Source organism: Ambystoma mexicanum, chromosome 9, assembly GCF_040938575.1.
Source record: "Ambystoma mexicanum isolate Mex_15411 chromosome 9, UKY_AmexF1_1, whole genome shotgun sequence".
Lineage (NCBI taxonomy): Eukaryota > Metazoa > Chordata > Amphibia > Caudata > Ambystomatidae > Ambystoma > Ambystoma mexicanum.
The window spans coordinates 1,340,059,068-1,340,075,856 of record NC_090931.1 but is presented as its reverse complement, the minus strand read 5'-3'; the positions used below and the strand labels follow the sequence as shown (position 1 = coordinate 1,340,075,856).

At 45.4% G+C, this 16,789-nt stretch overlaps 1 protein-coding gene across 2 annotated transcripts in view; it reads left to right on the top strand.

Moving 5' to 3' along the window:
• The window catches only part of EPB41L5 (erythrocyte membrane protein band 4.1 like 5), a 1,765,041-nt gene that overhangs the window by 807,041 nt on the left and 941,211 nt on the right, over positions 1–16,789 (top strand). For both annotated transcript variants that reach the window (XM_069616748.1, XM_069616747.1), the window contains exon 12: positions 10,066–10,235. In XM_069616748.1, the coding sequence (XP_069472849.1) occupies positions 10,066–10,235 (170 nt within the window). The remainder of the gene's footprint in view (positions 1–10,065; positions 10,236–16,789) is intronic.

Genomic DNA, 16,789 nt, shown 5'->3' with positions numbered 1-16,789 from the left:
TTTGAAATAAGAGCAGTTAGAAGAGTTCTTACTTTGAATGTGTTCTGCCCTTCTTAAAAGTATATATATGGTTATATTACTCGCATGTGAATTGGGTCCCCCTCTTTCCGAAACGAATGCTGGCTTTACCTAGCTATTTCTTTCAGAATATAAGTGTTTCTGAGGATTGTCGAATCTGCTTAGATCACAAGCTGTGCAAAGGCCGACATCTAGTGGAAGCTGCGGAGTATTACAGTTTGATTTCGAAACTCGAAAATGGGCCTCAACACAGGGCAGCCAGTAATCCTATCCCTAGTGTGACGTCCAATGTACCCATGATCCCTCGCGCGTGTAGGATCCTCAGATTGTTTTTTTCCACCATACTTGTTGGAAGCATTGTCCGGAGTTCCCTGGTTTCAGCCATTTTGCAAAAATCGTATATATTTCCCCGTTCTTTCACTCTCACGTCGAGATCCGAAGATCGACGCTGGTCCGAAGAACAAACAACCGTCGAGACTGCACGATGGAGCCTGCAAGTAGGGAGAGTGGGGGGTGGAAACATACTCGCACTTGCTAATATTTCCTACATACACTAGCCCGCTGCCATAAGGTGACATATGGAGAGTACTCAATTTAAATTTTGCCCCAAGTGCAACCACAAGTACCCTTTGGTTGACAAACATGCCACCTGTAATCTCTGTTTGCCTAGGGACCACCCCAAAGCTAACTGCAGAGCGTGTAGCCTTTTTAAGGCTAAAACAATAAAGGACCGCTCCACTAAACGTTGGGCCAACCACGCCAGGCAGCTCGAGGCCATGGAAGCGGTGGGTCCTTCATTGATGGCAGCTACGCCGTCTTTTCGGACGGCGAGGGCACAGGGGCGTCGAAAGACACCCAAGCGCTAGTCCCCGACCTCAGAGGATTGTCCGGCAGGGCAGTTATGGGGACCAAACCCGGCGACACGAGCGCTACTCTAACTACTACACCTAAACACACTAATCCCAACCGGGACTCGACACGCGTGTCTTGTTCTCGGAAAAAAGAGGCACATAGAGAGCGGTCCACGGAATCGGTGTCCTCTGGGCGTTCCAGGTCGAGATCGCCTCACAACACAAGGCAATCGTCCACAGTTGCAAAAAGTGCCTCGCTCCCCAAGGACACAGAGCTATGGTCGTCAGATGACGAGTCCGACCCGCACCCCCAAGCCTGCACACTTAGAGTCGACTCCGGCAGCCCGTTCGGCGTCTGCATCTGAAAGTCAACGTGCACACTCGAAAGACTCGGAGTACCCTACACACCCCCGAATCTCGACACCAGGCGTCAAAGTGTAGAGAAGGTGAAAACATCAGGAAAACACTTCTACTCAAGGGGAAGGGGAAAAACAGCAGAAAGTCATCACACTACTTCTGCACCCCAGGTACACAAGGACATTCACAAGTCTTCAGATAAGGATACTTCTAAGACCCCTGGCCCTGTCACTAAACCTAAAGTTATCCCTCCCACTCTAAAAGATATGGGAATAGGAGAGAAACCTCAGCAGGAGGGTGTCATCCCCAGCTCCAAGGAATGGAGCTCTGAGGACATTGACAGGGTGATGAGAAAAATGTCTTTTATGGCTGATTTCTACGGAAAAAAACCGGATTATTTTCTTAGTCATCAAAGTGCCCCTGACAACTCTACTCCTTCAGGATCCTTGAACCCCCAGCTTCCTAATAAGAGACCTCAGTTTGAGACTCCAACTCGGGGCCTGATTTCAGACCCTTACTACATCCAACCTTACCAACAGTATGGTGAGGATCCAGACATAGAAATGTTGGACGACCAAACAGGAGCCGATTATTATGGTGATGACGAGGGCCAAGTTGAGGAGGAGGAAGAAGAGGCAGAAGTCTACAATATAGACTCTCCTGTTCGTAATGAACCACAGGTTATTGACTCCCCAGTAGATAACCAGCCCCTTCTAAATGAGGTTTTAGCTAGAGCTGCAGAGCACTTCCAAATAGATACTCAAGGGGCACAAGAGGAGAGGGTCTTTGCAGAGGAGATCATGGGGGACAAGAAACCCATTGCCCAAGCAATTCCAATTCTGAAGTCCATACAACGCAGAAGTGATACTTCCCCCCCCTCACCCCTAATCTCACCAGGGCTGTAAACCCCAGAATTGAGAAAATGTTCAGAGCCGCCCAATCAGACCCACTTTACATAAGAGGTCAACTCAAACCCGACTCGCTAGTAGTCACTAACACCAGGGAAAGGGCAGGGACACCTCTGTCAGCATCTGAAGCTCCCCCAGACAAGGAGAGCAAGAGAATTTATGGGTTAGGAAGCAAGGTGGCCTCAACTTCCGCTTACCAAGCAAGAATCGCCAACACCACCCCTCGGCTGGCAAGCTATAATTGCCACCAGTGAGAGCAGGTAGCTGCCCTCATTGACTCCGCACCGGAACCACTAAAGGGCCATTTAGCCCAGATCGCGTCGGAGGGTAGAGCCGTGTCCGGATGCATTCTAAAGACGACCTTTGACGCTGCAGATAATGCAGGCCGGCTCATAGCAGAGAGCACCGTCATTAAGAGGCACGCTTGGCTTAGACAATCTGGGTTTAAGCCCGAGACCCAAGCTACCCTTATCAACATGCCGGTGGAACCGAATGTCTTGTTTGGCAAAGCAGTTGAGGAGGCACTCAAAACTGCCAAAGACTAGTACGATACCCTTAAATCCCTGGGACAATTGACTAATAAGCCCACAAACCAAAGAGGGAATAGTAATTTTCGTCGCTCACGCGGCCAAAATTCCCAGAGGGGCTCCAATCACGCACAGGGGCAGGGTACATCGTGGGGTGGCAACCAACAGACTACCCAGAGTTATGGCAGAGGTAATAAAAGGAGCCGTGGTAGAGGTAGAGGCAGCCCAGCCAGAGGAGGGACGCCTCCCGGAAAACGGTGACGATCCGCTCAGGGTCCCGTCCCACGCATCCCCATTAGGGGGGCGCATTTCCAACTTCAATCAAGCAAGGGAAAGGTTCACATCGACAGATGGGTGCTGTCCACAGTGTCCGCAGGATACTGCATCGAACTTCTGGAGCACCCCCGCAACCACCCTCCACGACAAAAAATTCACTCCCTGGACCACCAGAAGATCCTCCTCAAGGAAATAGTCAATCTTTTCGCAAAGGACGCGATAGAACTCATCCCGGGCAACCAGGTAAACAAGGGTATTTATTCAACTTACTCCCTTGTACCAAAAAAAGTTTTAACGATGCGCCCAATATTAGACTTGCGCCCTTTCGCATGACTACGCTCCAAGAGGTAATCTACCTCCTAAAAAAGGGAGATTGCATGGCAACATTGGACATGAAAGATGCCTATTTTCATATTTCCATGTTCCCAGTGCACAGAAGATTCTTGCGCTTCAAGGTGGACAGTGACCATTACCAGTTCAAGGTGCTGCCCTTCGGTATAGCATCGGCTCCAAGGGTATTCACCAAGGTACTGGCGTTGGTGGCAGCACACCTACGCAGGGAGGCTATCCCAGTGTACCCTTACCTGGACGACTGGCTCATCACGGGGAGACCCCAGTAATTTGCAGATTCAACATCCAAAGAACGATCAACCTCCTCTTTGAATTGGGTTTCTCAGTCAACGATAAAAAATCAAGCCTGGTGCCAACCACCTCCAAACAGTTCCTAGGAGCTATCCTAAACACCCAAGAGGGGTTGGCCTTTCCATCAGAGGAAAGAATTTGGATCTTACTACTGCAAATTCCTCAATATCAGTCCGGTCGCCAGATAAGGGTGCGCAAAGCGATGTTTGCTAGGCATGATGGCGTCCTGTATTTACCTGGTTCCCCATGCGCGCCTGCGACCCATGCAGGAATGGTTGGCGAAACAGTGGTCTCAGGCAAGTGGTCAGTGGGACGATCTAGTGGTCGTTTCACCAACACTAGTACAAAGTCTTCACTGCTGGACAAGAGAGAACCTGACAAAGGGGAAAACCTTTTACGACCCGGAGATACAGGCTGTAGTTACTACAGACGCGCCCCTGTCAGGGTGGGGAGCACACCTCCTTCACCACACAGCTCAGGGTCTCTGGTCTCACACAGTGGCCAAGAATCACATAAATCTGCTAGAGCTTCTGGCAGTCTTCAGAGCGCTTCACGCGTTCGAACCCCACCTGTTTAACCTGTCAGTGCAGATCCTAACAGACAGCACGACAGCTATGTTTTACATAAACAAACAGCGAGGGACTCGTTCGCCAAATCTGTCCAAGCTTGCCGGGAAAATTTGGAAATGGGCACTCAGACGGGACATTTACCTGTCATCTCAGCATGTTACAGGGGATCTCAATTCACTAGCGGACGGCTTGAGCAGAGATCCCCTCCCAGAAGAACACGAATGGTGTCTACACGAAGAAGTCGTAGGAGACCTCTTCTCACAATGGGGTTTCCCCACTTTAGATCTATTCGCCACAAGCGAAAACAGACAATGCTCAGACTTTGCTTCCAGGTTCCCCCAACCAGGCTCCAAGGGGAACGCCCTATGGATGAACTGGTCAGGGATGTTTGCCTACGCTTTTCCACCCACTCCTCTGATGAGGAAGTTGGTCAACAAGATGCACAGAGAATCGACGACGCTCATCCTAGTTGCTCCCATGTGGCCGAGACAACCGTGGTTCCCGCACTTGCACAGACTGGCAGTGTGCGAACCCATCAAACTCCCGTGCTGGCACAACCTACTATCCCAGCACCAAGGACAAACAGTGCACCCTCAGCTCAGTTCGATGAACTTGGCTGCATGGCTCCTGAAGTCATAATTTCGCCATCTCAATCTACCACAGAGATGCATGGATATCCTAAAGGAATCCAGGAAGCCAAGCACAAGACACTGTTACTTTGATAAATGGAAGAGATTTGTTATTTGGTGCTAGAATAGACACATCAACCCAGTTGGTTGTACTCCTTACAATATTGTCGCCTACATGCTCACCTGCTCGACGCAGGGTTGCTATTTAATTCACTCAAGGTACACCTAGCAGCGTTATCAGCCTACACCACTTCCCATAACATGATGTTGTGATGGAAGGTACCAGTGGTTAAAGCATTCATGGAAGGGGTAAAGAGTCTCCACCCTCCAATTTCGAACCCACCACAAGGATGGGACCTTAATGTGGTGCTTGTTAAACTCATGCCCCCCCCTTTGAACCCATGCACAAAGCCAGTCTCAAACACCTCACCTATAAAACTGCCTGCTTAGTAGCCATTACATCCATAAGAAGGGTCAGTGAAATTCAGGATGTCAGTGCAGGTTTCTTTCTTTACTGTTCATAAGGATAAACTGGTTCTACAAACTCATCCTAGGTTCTCACCTAAATTCATTTCAAAATTCCACGTTAACCAGTCCATTGAGATACCGGCCTTCTTCCAAGAACCCAAAAGCTCTGCTGAGGTGAAACTACACACGCTAGATGTGCGAAGAGCGGTCCTCTACTATGCAGACAAGACCAGATCGCTGGGAATGACAGACCAACTGTTCGTCTCCGTAGCTACAGGCAGAGAGGGAGATCGCGTCTCTAAAGGTGCCATCTCAAAATGGATAGTAAACTGTATCCAGTTGTGCTACTCCCTTTCTGAGAAAACTCTGCCATTTACGCCAAGAGCCCACTCTACAAGAGGCACTGGGGCCACTCTGGCTTTCATTGCAAATGTAGCCCTTGACACCATTTGCAAAGCAGCTACATGGAGCTCTATTCACACTTTTACTCAGCACTACTGCATTGACACTCATTCCAAGACAGATACTCAAGTGGGACAAGCGGTTCTAAGACATCTGTTCGCTCATGACCCTTCTCACATCCCACCTCCTCCTCCTCCTTCTTCTAACACTGCCTGCTAATCTATGCACAGCATGTGATCTAAGCAGATTCCACAAGCTTCAGAAGGGATACATTACTCACCGTAATCATATTTCTGATGCTTGTATCTGCTTAGATTCACATGCGCCCGCCTTTCCTCCCCTCTGAGAGAAGGCGCATGGATGCTTGTAGTCTTATCTATCTGCTTGGATAATCTGTACTCGCGCTACTCCTCATGCTACCTCATGTCAGGAAAAAATACAATCTGAGGATCCTACACGTGTGACGGATCATGGGTACAGTGGACGTCACACTAGGGATAGTATTACTGGCATGCCCTGTGTTGACGCCCATTTTCAAGTTTCGAAAAACAAACTGTAATACTCTGCAGCTTCCACTAGATGTCGGCCTATGCACACTGTGAATCTAAGCAGATACGAGCATCAGAAATACGATTACGGTATTCCCCTGACCTGCTGTTGAGCCTGTCTAGAATAAGCCTGCCTTGGGTCTTACCTATCTTGAACAGCTGTGTGGCATTCTTCATAAGTGTACTGTGGATTTAGCTGACCTTGGTCTGCTTCGTGCAATCTGAAAATAGTGTAAAGAGTTATTGCTTTCTGTAATATGGGTTTCACTGATCTGAAAAGCATGTGTAATAGTTTATTACAACATTAGGTCTTACTCACCTGGTATAACCGGGGGTTATCCTAAATGTAGTTATAGGTTAATTCTGTTCAATGAATTGGTGTTCCACTATTCAGAAAAGTTTCCTGGTAACAGGGTTGGTTTACGAAGTGATTTCTTAACTGATTGTCACTGCATGACTGGCCGGGTCTACTATCTTTGAATTACTGACTGTATTCAAAAAGTATATATAACCTGGCTTTACTCCCCAAGAATAGCCGATTGCATTCTGAATGTATTATGTTTACCTAACCTTGAACTGCTGATTGCTATTCTTAAAAGGTTATACTTTGGCTTGTATCACTTAAGTATTGTCTTGGTTTTTATAATTGTGTTTATATATAATGTGATTGTACTTATTTACCCAAGATTCATCTTGGCCGACTTGTATTTAAATAAACCATTTATATTTACGATGCATAGTATTTCAGTGTTTCTTTGGACCATATGTATGCTACAATTTCTTTGTACAAAGCTAGAGCCATCTCTCCCGTCTACGACAAGCTTGGCTGCTCTGTCCATGCTACCTCATTCTCAGGTGGTACAACCTTCTACTAAGATTGGAGCTTATGTACTGCCTCAAATGCATGGTTTTATGAAAATCGTAGTTGGACTTTAGAAAAACTGTCCTAACACACTCATAGCTCTATGTAATAGTCTGTCTTGGGTTCCAGGTAAGCTCAAACTTGGCAGGCTGTTTGAGGTTAAGTAGAAGTTAGAGGAGGTGATTTGGTTGGTCTCACAAAGTCAAGGGAACAACACACTGACCAAGGCTGCAAATCTAGCAGCAGTTAAGGCTTCCTCTTCGTTAGTCACTCATACCATCATTGAATGTAATGGCAGAGACCCTCATTCGTGAAGGATTTGGATCTTGGGGGGAATCTCTACATCCAACTGTATGCATGTATACATGAAATGTTTGGCAGCTGCTGTTCACAGGGTTTGGGGTGAGATGTGCATTCAGAGTTAAAGCTCCATATTTGCTTTCATACCAGCCTCTTCTTGATCGATTCTGAGCTGAACTATTAGCCGGGCTTTGTCAGGAAATTCTCGACGTCAGCTCGGACTTCTTCAAAGAAGAGCCTTTGGAAGTGCCCCGGGACCGCCCTGTGGCTGACCAGCTCTGAGTTTGGGCTACCGTGCTGCCGTTCCGAGTTGAGGCCTGGAACTTGGGGAATCCTCAGCTGGTGCAACACTTCTTACCTCTGTGAAAATTCATGGTCCTAGCATCTAGGGGACCCGAGATAGGAGGGAAAGTCTGACCGCGACAAGTGAGTCCCTTTGCGTAGCTGTGCATCAGTGGCTGTTGTCCGAAATTGCTTAGCTGCGTCCATTCCTGTCCTGAGAGGGGCCCTGCATTGTGTTGCTGCATTCCTCCACTGAAAGTCCTTCCACGGGCATCACACACCGACCTGAGATCTGCTCGAACCTGCGGATCAAGGGCTGAGGCTAATGGCGGGAAAAGCAAACGCAGACCTTCAACCGACCCACCAAGTCTTGTGAAGAATCTGAGTACATGGGGTGAGTTATAGCGATACTTATCTACCTCCTAAACCCCTTTTTAAAAGTTTGCTAACTTTTACAAAACCTTTCTAATACTTTGGCTTTGCCATAGCTTGTTCACACCAGCACTCCGAAAGTTGGGAACACGTTTTCTAGCTAGTATAACTCATCCACAGACTCTTGGAACTGTTCACTGGACCCAGATACCCTACCTTCATTTTTTCCCGCTTCAAAGAACTGTATGAATGTTTGCTGAACTTTTGGGCACAAGGCCCCAGACAACCAAGTGTTGGACTTCTGATTCTCTGTGGACTTGTAGTGCAAATACTCTGTACCTTTCTTTTCAGGGGTTTGATTTGTATTTTTCCCTACACCAGTAATTGTATATATGTATCTAATATTTTGTATTGTCTGATATTACATGTTAGTCCTAAGTAAATACGTATTTGTATACCTGTCTAAGTTTAATCCTTGACTGCTGCACTGTGTGTACTCATTGTGGACCCCTTACAAGCTCACCACCTCTTAAAACTTAGCCTAGACCACTCGCGTAGCTACCTTGAACTGCTTTGGCTACAGCTCCCAGAGTTGTCCCAGTCACAATATAGGTTGGCCTTCTATATATCTGTCCATCAGGCCACAGTATTGAAAATCTGTCCCACCAGTCGACACTCGCAGCAGCTCACCACTTTCTCGCCTTCACTCCTCTAGAGTGATCACCATCCATGCCTCACCCCCCTGTGGGCCTTTCGCATCTATGCTTCCAGAGTAGGCTTCCTGCGCTCCTGCAGAGCCTCCCGCTGGCTTCCTCCCTTCAACTGCAGGCTTGCAAGCCCACCCCACTTCTTCTCTGGGTGTCTGCTCCACCCCACAGACCGGGCAGAGGTACCCCCGGTGCCCAACACAGCTCCAACTAATCCACACCACGTGGGATGATCTCCAGGCCTGCTTCTCTCCATGTACTCTGCGGTCCTGCAAAGCCCGACTGGGCACACCACAACCACCCTTGCGATGCCTGGGAAAACACCAATCCTGACCAGGAGGTGGGCTCCCCGGAAGTCACCATGCTGCTGACGGAGCCGCACACCCACCACTTCTCACACGCACCTGTCCAGCAGCGCCTCTACGTCTGCTCAGGGCTCTCGCCTCATAGGCCGCTCTTTACCGCCATGCGGCCCAGACGACAGGCTCGACCTTACTTGGGATTGGGCTTCCCGGGGATCGCAAGCGGAGCTGGCGGCGCTGCTTCCCTTCAGCGGCACATGCTTGCCTTTCTGTTCCATCAGGGGCCGTCAGACCGCCACACTTCCTCAGCGGCTCCCTGGGGCTGATGGAGCTGCCTTATTAAGCAGTCATGTTGGGCACCATTGCAACGCCTCCTCTCTGAAGTATTTGTTTTAAGTTTTTGTGTGGAATTTCCTTTATTGAATGCTGTTGGACTGCCATGCTCCCCCATCCCAAGAGTTCACTTTGACTACTCAAATCATTGCCACCACTAGGTGAGCTATGGAATTCTTGCGCAAATATGCTGCCTAGCTGTAAGACATTTCCTTCACCATTTGAATGTAGGGTTGTGCGAATCTGTCCCAACAGGCCTCTTCCTATGAAGTACAATGGAGGGACCCGGTTAATTCTACACTGCATCTGTGATTTATTTGAAGAGTGATGCAGCGGACACTTTCTATACATTGTGGTATGCATTTTTTCATGGTGCTATGTTTATTTTTGCCAGAAGGCCAAAGCGTCTTGGCAACTTTGTATAAAAGCTGTTTTGCCATGCTTGGAACAAGGGTGTCATTGGGTTAGTGGGCCTTGCTTATACAAAAGTGGTGTGTAACAAATATTTTGATGATTTGCTGTAAATGAATCCTTTCAGCTTGTGCTTACGTTCCAGGCTTTGCTGAAATCTGATTTGCACTATGCGCTTTCTCAATAAAAGCATTAGAAAATGGTGTTGATTTCTGTAATCTGCATGAACTGCCTAATTGTTTAAAATAGTTTCTTCAAATCGGTAATTTCAATTATTTATATTTGATTTCACCTATTTAAGGGTAAGGAGCAGGAACACACTTTTGTCTTCAGGATGGAGCACCCCAAAGCATGCAAGCACTTATGGAAGTGTGCTGTTGAGCATCACGCCTTCTTCCGGCTCCGTGGGCCAGTACAGAAAAGCATGGTTGGTTCAGGATTCATTCGTCTAGGCTCCCGGTTCCGATACAGGTCAGTAGGTTATGAGCCATATCAGCCATCCAAATCCATTTCGTTTATTCTGATTTATATAATGCTTTCACCAAAACACCAGTACAACAATTAAAATAATAACGGTACAATCATAAATGAGCAATGAGATAAGCAAGTCATGAAGATGAGGATCGGGATAGGAGATGTTTTTAGACCAGAAGGGAAGGAGTAGTAGTAGAAGAAGAGGAACGAATTACAAGAGGAAGGGAATTCCAATTAAGGGGGTACAGAAGAGAAGAGCAGAAACGGGGTGAGGCATGGGGGGGGTTTGGGAGCAACCAGTAGATTTTGGATTCAGATTAAAGAGATCTGGCTGGAATGTAGAGGGAAACTAGAGAAGCAAGATAAGGAGGGGCAAGGCCGTGAAGACATTTGAAAACAATAGAAAAAGGGAAGATGAGACTCAAAGGACAGGATAGCAGCAGAAGAAAGAGCAGCAGAAATGGAAGAGCGAGAGGATAGTTAGAAAAGTACACAAATGGCAGAATTATTGATAGAACGAATAGGAGCAAGACGAGTAGCCGGCAGCCCAATCAACAGAGAAGAACAATAATCAATGTAAGAGAAAATAAGGGTTGAAAACAAGCTAAGTGGCTTAAAAAGACAGAAAAGGCCAAGCATGACTGAGATTGGAGGATAAAACGACAATTCCAGGTAGTGAGCGAAATGTGGGAAGAATAGGAGGGAGAAGAATCAAAAACAACTCTAAGATGACGAGTTGAGGTTGAAAAGGGAAGCTTGATGGGGGAAAGGGAAGGAAATGAGGCGAGTTGAGGATGAAGGAGGAAAACAAAGAACTTCAGTTTTGCAGCAATTCAAGTGAAGAAAGTGAGTGATCTTCCAAGTTTGGACAGCACAAAGACGAACAAACATTGGAGTGAAGAGCATCATTAAACTCTGCAAAGGAGAAAGATTTGAGAATCGTCCACATAGAAGTGGCAGGACAGAATGAATGAAGCGATTAGTGAAGAGAGAAATAGTAAAGAGAAAATAAGAGGCCCAAGGACTGACATAAAGAAGAGTATAGGGTGGAGAGATTTTACCCACCCAAGAAACAGAATAGCTATAGTCAGAGAGATGGGACGTAAACCAGTTGAGAGGAGAACCTGTAATGCCCAAGGATGAAAGTGTGGGTAGTAGAGTGGGAGACCCCTTCTCAGCAGATACCTATAACAAGGGTATGTTTTGCTTGTGTCTTTTTACTTTACTTTCATACATTTGTAATGTGCATTAGTGAACCTTGAGCTTAAGGGTGCAGATGACAAACAGAGAAAACATAAAAAACAAACATTAGAACAGTACAAAATATGGACCCATAGCACTCTAGACCCTGGCGTATTGCTACCCTCAGACAGTTTAGCCCTTTATCTAAACAGTAAGGTCTTCAGTCTTTTTCTTAAAATTGTAGTTGATGACAGGGCTCGTAGGTCTGGGGGCAATGCATTCCAAGCCTTTGGTGCTGCCGAAAAGAACGCACCTTTCAAAACCTGCGTCAATTTACATGCCAGTGTTTCAAACTTAATGGTATTGTTAGACCTAAGAGACCTGACGCTTCATTTCAGACGCACTGCTTCACACAAGTACAGTGGGCTTAAATTAAGCACTTTTGGGTCATCAATAGTAGATGAAATTGCATACTATCTTCAATGAGTAGCCAGTGCAAACTTTGTCTTGCAATAGAGACATGATCTCTCCTCTTGAGACCCAGAATGACCTTTAATACACTATTCTGTGTGATTTGCAGTCGTGTGCGGTCTGATTTAGTTATGCCCACAAGTAGGCTACCGCAGTAATGTATTTTAGAGCCCACAATCGCCCTACCTACTGTCTCAGTTTACACGTGAGATGTAGAGACGCAATTGCGCCAGCAATTTAATATAATACGCCGTAGAAGTAATGAAACTACTGACTTGAGCCCGCATATTAAGATTATGGTCCAAATGGACACCAGGCGTTTTGACCTTTTTTTATGTCTTGATGTTTTAGCCAGCCACTGAAAATTGCTGGTAATCTGTACTCTATCTCCATCCGTATTTTATTTTCAGTGCTGACCACCATCTGCTCCGTTTTCTCTTTATTAAGAGCCAGACCATTGCCCACCATCGAGGTTTGAGTAAGTTCATACACTTTAATCACAAATGTTTCATCCTTCGCATGAATCCCTGTTAAGGGGATGACATTTTGCGCGTCATTGGCATAATTGATAAAAAACAATATTTTCTTTAAAAAAGGGACCGTAAAAATATTAAATAGTAAAGGGGATAAACGAAGCCTCCTAGGCACGCCATAGTCGATTCGACCATGTTGGGCCTCTGCTTCCTTGCTACAAACTCTGCACCATAAATTGCTAAAAAATGAACCAATCCAGAGTGTGGCTTTGTCTGAGAAATGAGCCACTTCCTTCAATCTGGCGACCAACAATGCATGGTCAACCAAATCAGAAGCTGCAGACCGGTCCAACAGCTTGCTGCTTATCCAGAAACTGAAGTAGTCTGGATTTCAAATCAAATAATGCCATTTCAGTACCATGCCCATGTCTAAAACCTGACTGCCATTTGTTTAAAATCACATGTTCTTTTAAACATGCTGAAATTTGAATATATGCCACCCGATATTGGGCACAACCCACTTTCCGTAACAATGGTGTAAGTATTTGCCCTCTCAATCTTGTATATGCCGGCAGAAAAACAGAAGATCGGGCAGGCCCTCTCAGCATTGCACCCGAGAGGACCTGCCCTATCTACTGTTTTTCTGCTGGCATATACAAGATTGAGAGGGCAAATACTTACACTATTGTTACGGGAGGTGGTGTGTGCCCAGTATCGCCCTGCACTGATCTATTTGTTGTGGATGGAGTTACCCCATGTTGGGTGTTCACTTCTGTCCTTCTTGGGGTGCGTACTGTACTCCAGAAAGCATCTAATGAAATCTTTGTTAGCACGATCTGGATATCCGTGTTCGAAATATATGGATTTTTAGCCTGTGTGCCAATGTTTCTATGTGATCTTGTTAGTTTGTGTTGTTTTTATGAAATATCCGGTGTTATTCTGAAATAAACCGATGATGATGAGGAGAGTGGGATGAACAACCATGTCAAAAGCAGCAGAATGATCTAAAAGAATAAGACTAAGAATAGAGGAGAGTTTATTATGCCGAGCGTTGAGCAGAGAGTCTGAGACCAGCAACAGAGCAGTCTCGGTAGAGTGACCAGGCCTGAACCCAGATTGTAGAGGAGGAATGAGAGAAAGATGAAGAAAGGTCGGAATTTGAGAGTAGACAATTCTCTTATAGTTTAGAAGGAAAAGGTAGTAACGAAATAGGGCGAAAGTTAGACAAAGACTGATCCAGTGAGGAATTATTTTTTATGGGAATTACAGTAGCTTGTTAAAGTGCAGAAAAAAGCGAAGAAGAGAGATTAAAGAGTAGTAAGGTAAATTAGAATATTAGGATACACTATAGGAATTAATACGGAGGAAATAGAATCAGAGGGAGTAGTAGTTGGATGACCACCAGAGAGAAACTGAGCAGTATCAATATCTGTGAGAGGAGAAAAGGCAGTAAAGGAAGGATTGGAAACAGAAGGTAATGAATGGGCAGAGACGGGAGAAATGGAAGGTGGTGGGGGGTGGAAGGGGCTCTTGGGTTAGATTTTCATTTGTATGCCAAATCTCCCTCACCTGTGAGACCCTGAGCACTTTTTGCTGGACTTGTGGATTTCTTTTTTCTAGGTTTGAGAGGGAAAATCCCACCCCCCCTTTTTTTAACTCTTTGTGGGTGTTATTTCTATGACTCTCCATACTTGATTTTTTAAATTAATACTTTCCGATTACTTTTTTATTTTTATATTTGTTTTTATTGTTGTATGGTTTACAGAAATCCTTCCACAAATTCGTACAGAAAAAATACATATTTGCACAATACATACATACAGTAATCAGAGTAAAGAAATACACAAGATTTAGCAATTAAAAACTATACCATTTTAAAAAAATTGTAATAATAATTTAAAAAAATAAAAAAATAAAACAAGCAAGTGCAATAATCTGTGATCGGTTCATGCCCCACATCAGTTGAGACCAGAACAATTCTTTGGAATATTCAGTGGAGAAGCTATTCAAAGGCAATCAATCTAGTGGAGCTTAAAGCTCTGCAATCTAGAATCCAGTGCTTAAGACTTTCAATAGCATTTGCAAAAAAGACATTCCACTGAAGGACCAGCTTCCCGGTTGGACACATTTCAATGCCTTGTTCTCTCTTGTGTGAAATTGATTTAACCCAAAACGTAGGAAAACCTCTCTGATCTTGTGACAAGGAAAGCAATGAAGATATATAGGCAAGTCCCCCCTCCTTCGAGGAAACTTGGCATATTCTTGATAAAGAGTATAGGGACAAGGACTCAATAGTCGGCCTCTAGTCATCCTGGAATAATTTAGATTTTACATTGTCGGGGTTAGCCATGAGTTCCATATATGACGATCCAATTTGCACCAATAGATCACACATGTGAGTCCTAAACAGATTGACTGAGGCAACATGTGGTACAAGTCAAAAAAGAGCGAATTAGCAGGAGACCTCAAGAACTTGGAGTAGACCAATAGTTGTATCCACTGTTGTCTGGCATGAAGAGACAGGATTTAATTAATGGCGAATCATTGAGTTAGGAATAGATGATGCCAGTCCCAATACATTCTTCCACAAGATCCCTTGCATAGTGTCCAGCCAGGGCCCCAAATCAACAGATGCCATATCTAGCCCATACAACAGGACTGGTTCTACCTTCCCCAGATAGTATTTGATCACTGGTAAAAGGGAGAAACCACACACTTTCCTTACAGTCCGCTTCATATGGGACCTCCTAGGCGTCAGTTTGGCCTTCATTGTATCTTTCCACATCTTAATGGATGCGGTGTAGGTCAAGTTATATCCCAGGTAGCGAATAGAGGTCACCCTCTTAACCATTTCCAAACCCAGTGACATAGACTTTTCTCCACTAGAGAATATCACCACATTGGATTTATCGCCATTGGCCACGAAGTTCTTTCTCGTGGCGTACTCCTAGAAGATATTTAACTTCTGTTGGAGGACCGCGCAGTCCTGTCAAAAATGAGTCATCCGCGAAGGTCAGCCAATGGATGTTAAGATGACCCAACCTAACGCGAATCGGATCATAGGCGCGCCAGAGCTCCTCAATATCATACAGATATGTATTGAAAAGGGTTGGTGCCAGGGTACAACCCTGCTTGAGCCCCACCTTGACCAATATTTTCCTTGCTACAGCTCCATCCCTACTGAGTCGAACTCGTAGCATGGTATCTTGATGAAGCAATGCAATGAGCTGGACAAGCTTCAGATGAACCTTAAACCTAAGAAGTTTATCCCACAAACATTCACACACCACACAATCAAAAGCCGAAGATGGATCAAGGGAGACCACATATATTTCCATCCCCTGAGTACCTTTCACTTTCTGCACTAAATGTTTCAGCGCCATAGCATTGAGGGATGAGCCAATTTCCTGTCAAAACCCCACCTGAAAGCGTAAAAGAATATTGTGTTTGCTCAGGGAGATGTTAACCTTAAGAGCAAAATTGAAAACACTTTACTGGTGGAATCAGTGCAATGGGCCTATAGTTCCCAGGCTCCAAGCCATTGCCTTTTTCATAGATAGGAATAATGATAGGAATAATGATGGGCACATTCCAGGATAAAGGACCCCTGTTTGTAACATGATTTAGTCAAAGTAGGGTTCGAGAAAAAAGGCCCAGGAAGCCGGATCCTTTTTCATTACAAACAGCGGGAGACCATCTGGTCCTGGTGCCCTAGAAGGTTTGAGTCTATCTATTGCTCAGACAATGTCCTCTATGCCTCATGGGAAAGGCTCATCCAACACAGGTTTATCAAAGACATTAGGATATCGGGCAGCCAAAGGGGGGAGATTGCCAAGTCTTTTGGAGTAGAAATAGACCCATATACTTTCTTGAATAGCATCCACCCTGGATTTATGAGCAGAATCATGAATTTTATTTACATATGACCAAAATTATCTAATATCAGATTGAAGAAGGATCTTCATGAACTGATTGTCTTTCAGATAAAGGTCATATTTATGGGCTTTAACGAAATGCCTATGTCTTTGGGGCTCCGATTTTCTACGTTTTTGAAATTCACAGTTGGCGAGTCACAAGCCCCTCAGTTGCTTAATAGCCTGTCTTTTGAATCCGAGTCCCTGATTCTATAGTCAAATTGATAGTATGTAGGGCCGGAATAAGGGCTCTCCTGCCACTCAAACCCATTCTAATGCCCTCTAGAATGCATCTGTTGAGAGGTCCAATACCCATAGTCATCGAAGTATCATCACCAGTAGATTCCTCACCCCTCAATGATGGGTGTACATCAAATATCTCAGGAACCGGCCATAGATCTTACTGTCCCATCTACATGATAGTCCATTTCTAGTGAGTTTTATAGGAATTGACATGGGCAGACCAGCCTGTCTCTGAGGATGCCATCATCATAAAATGTATATTCAGAGG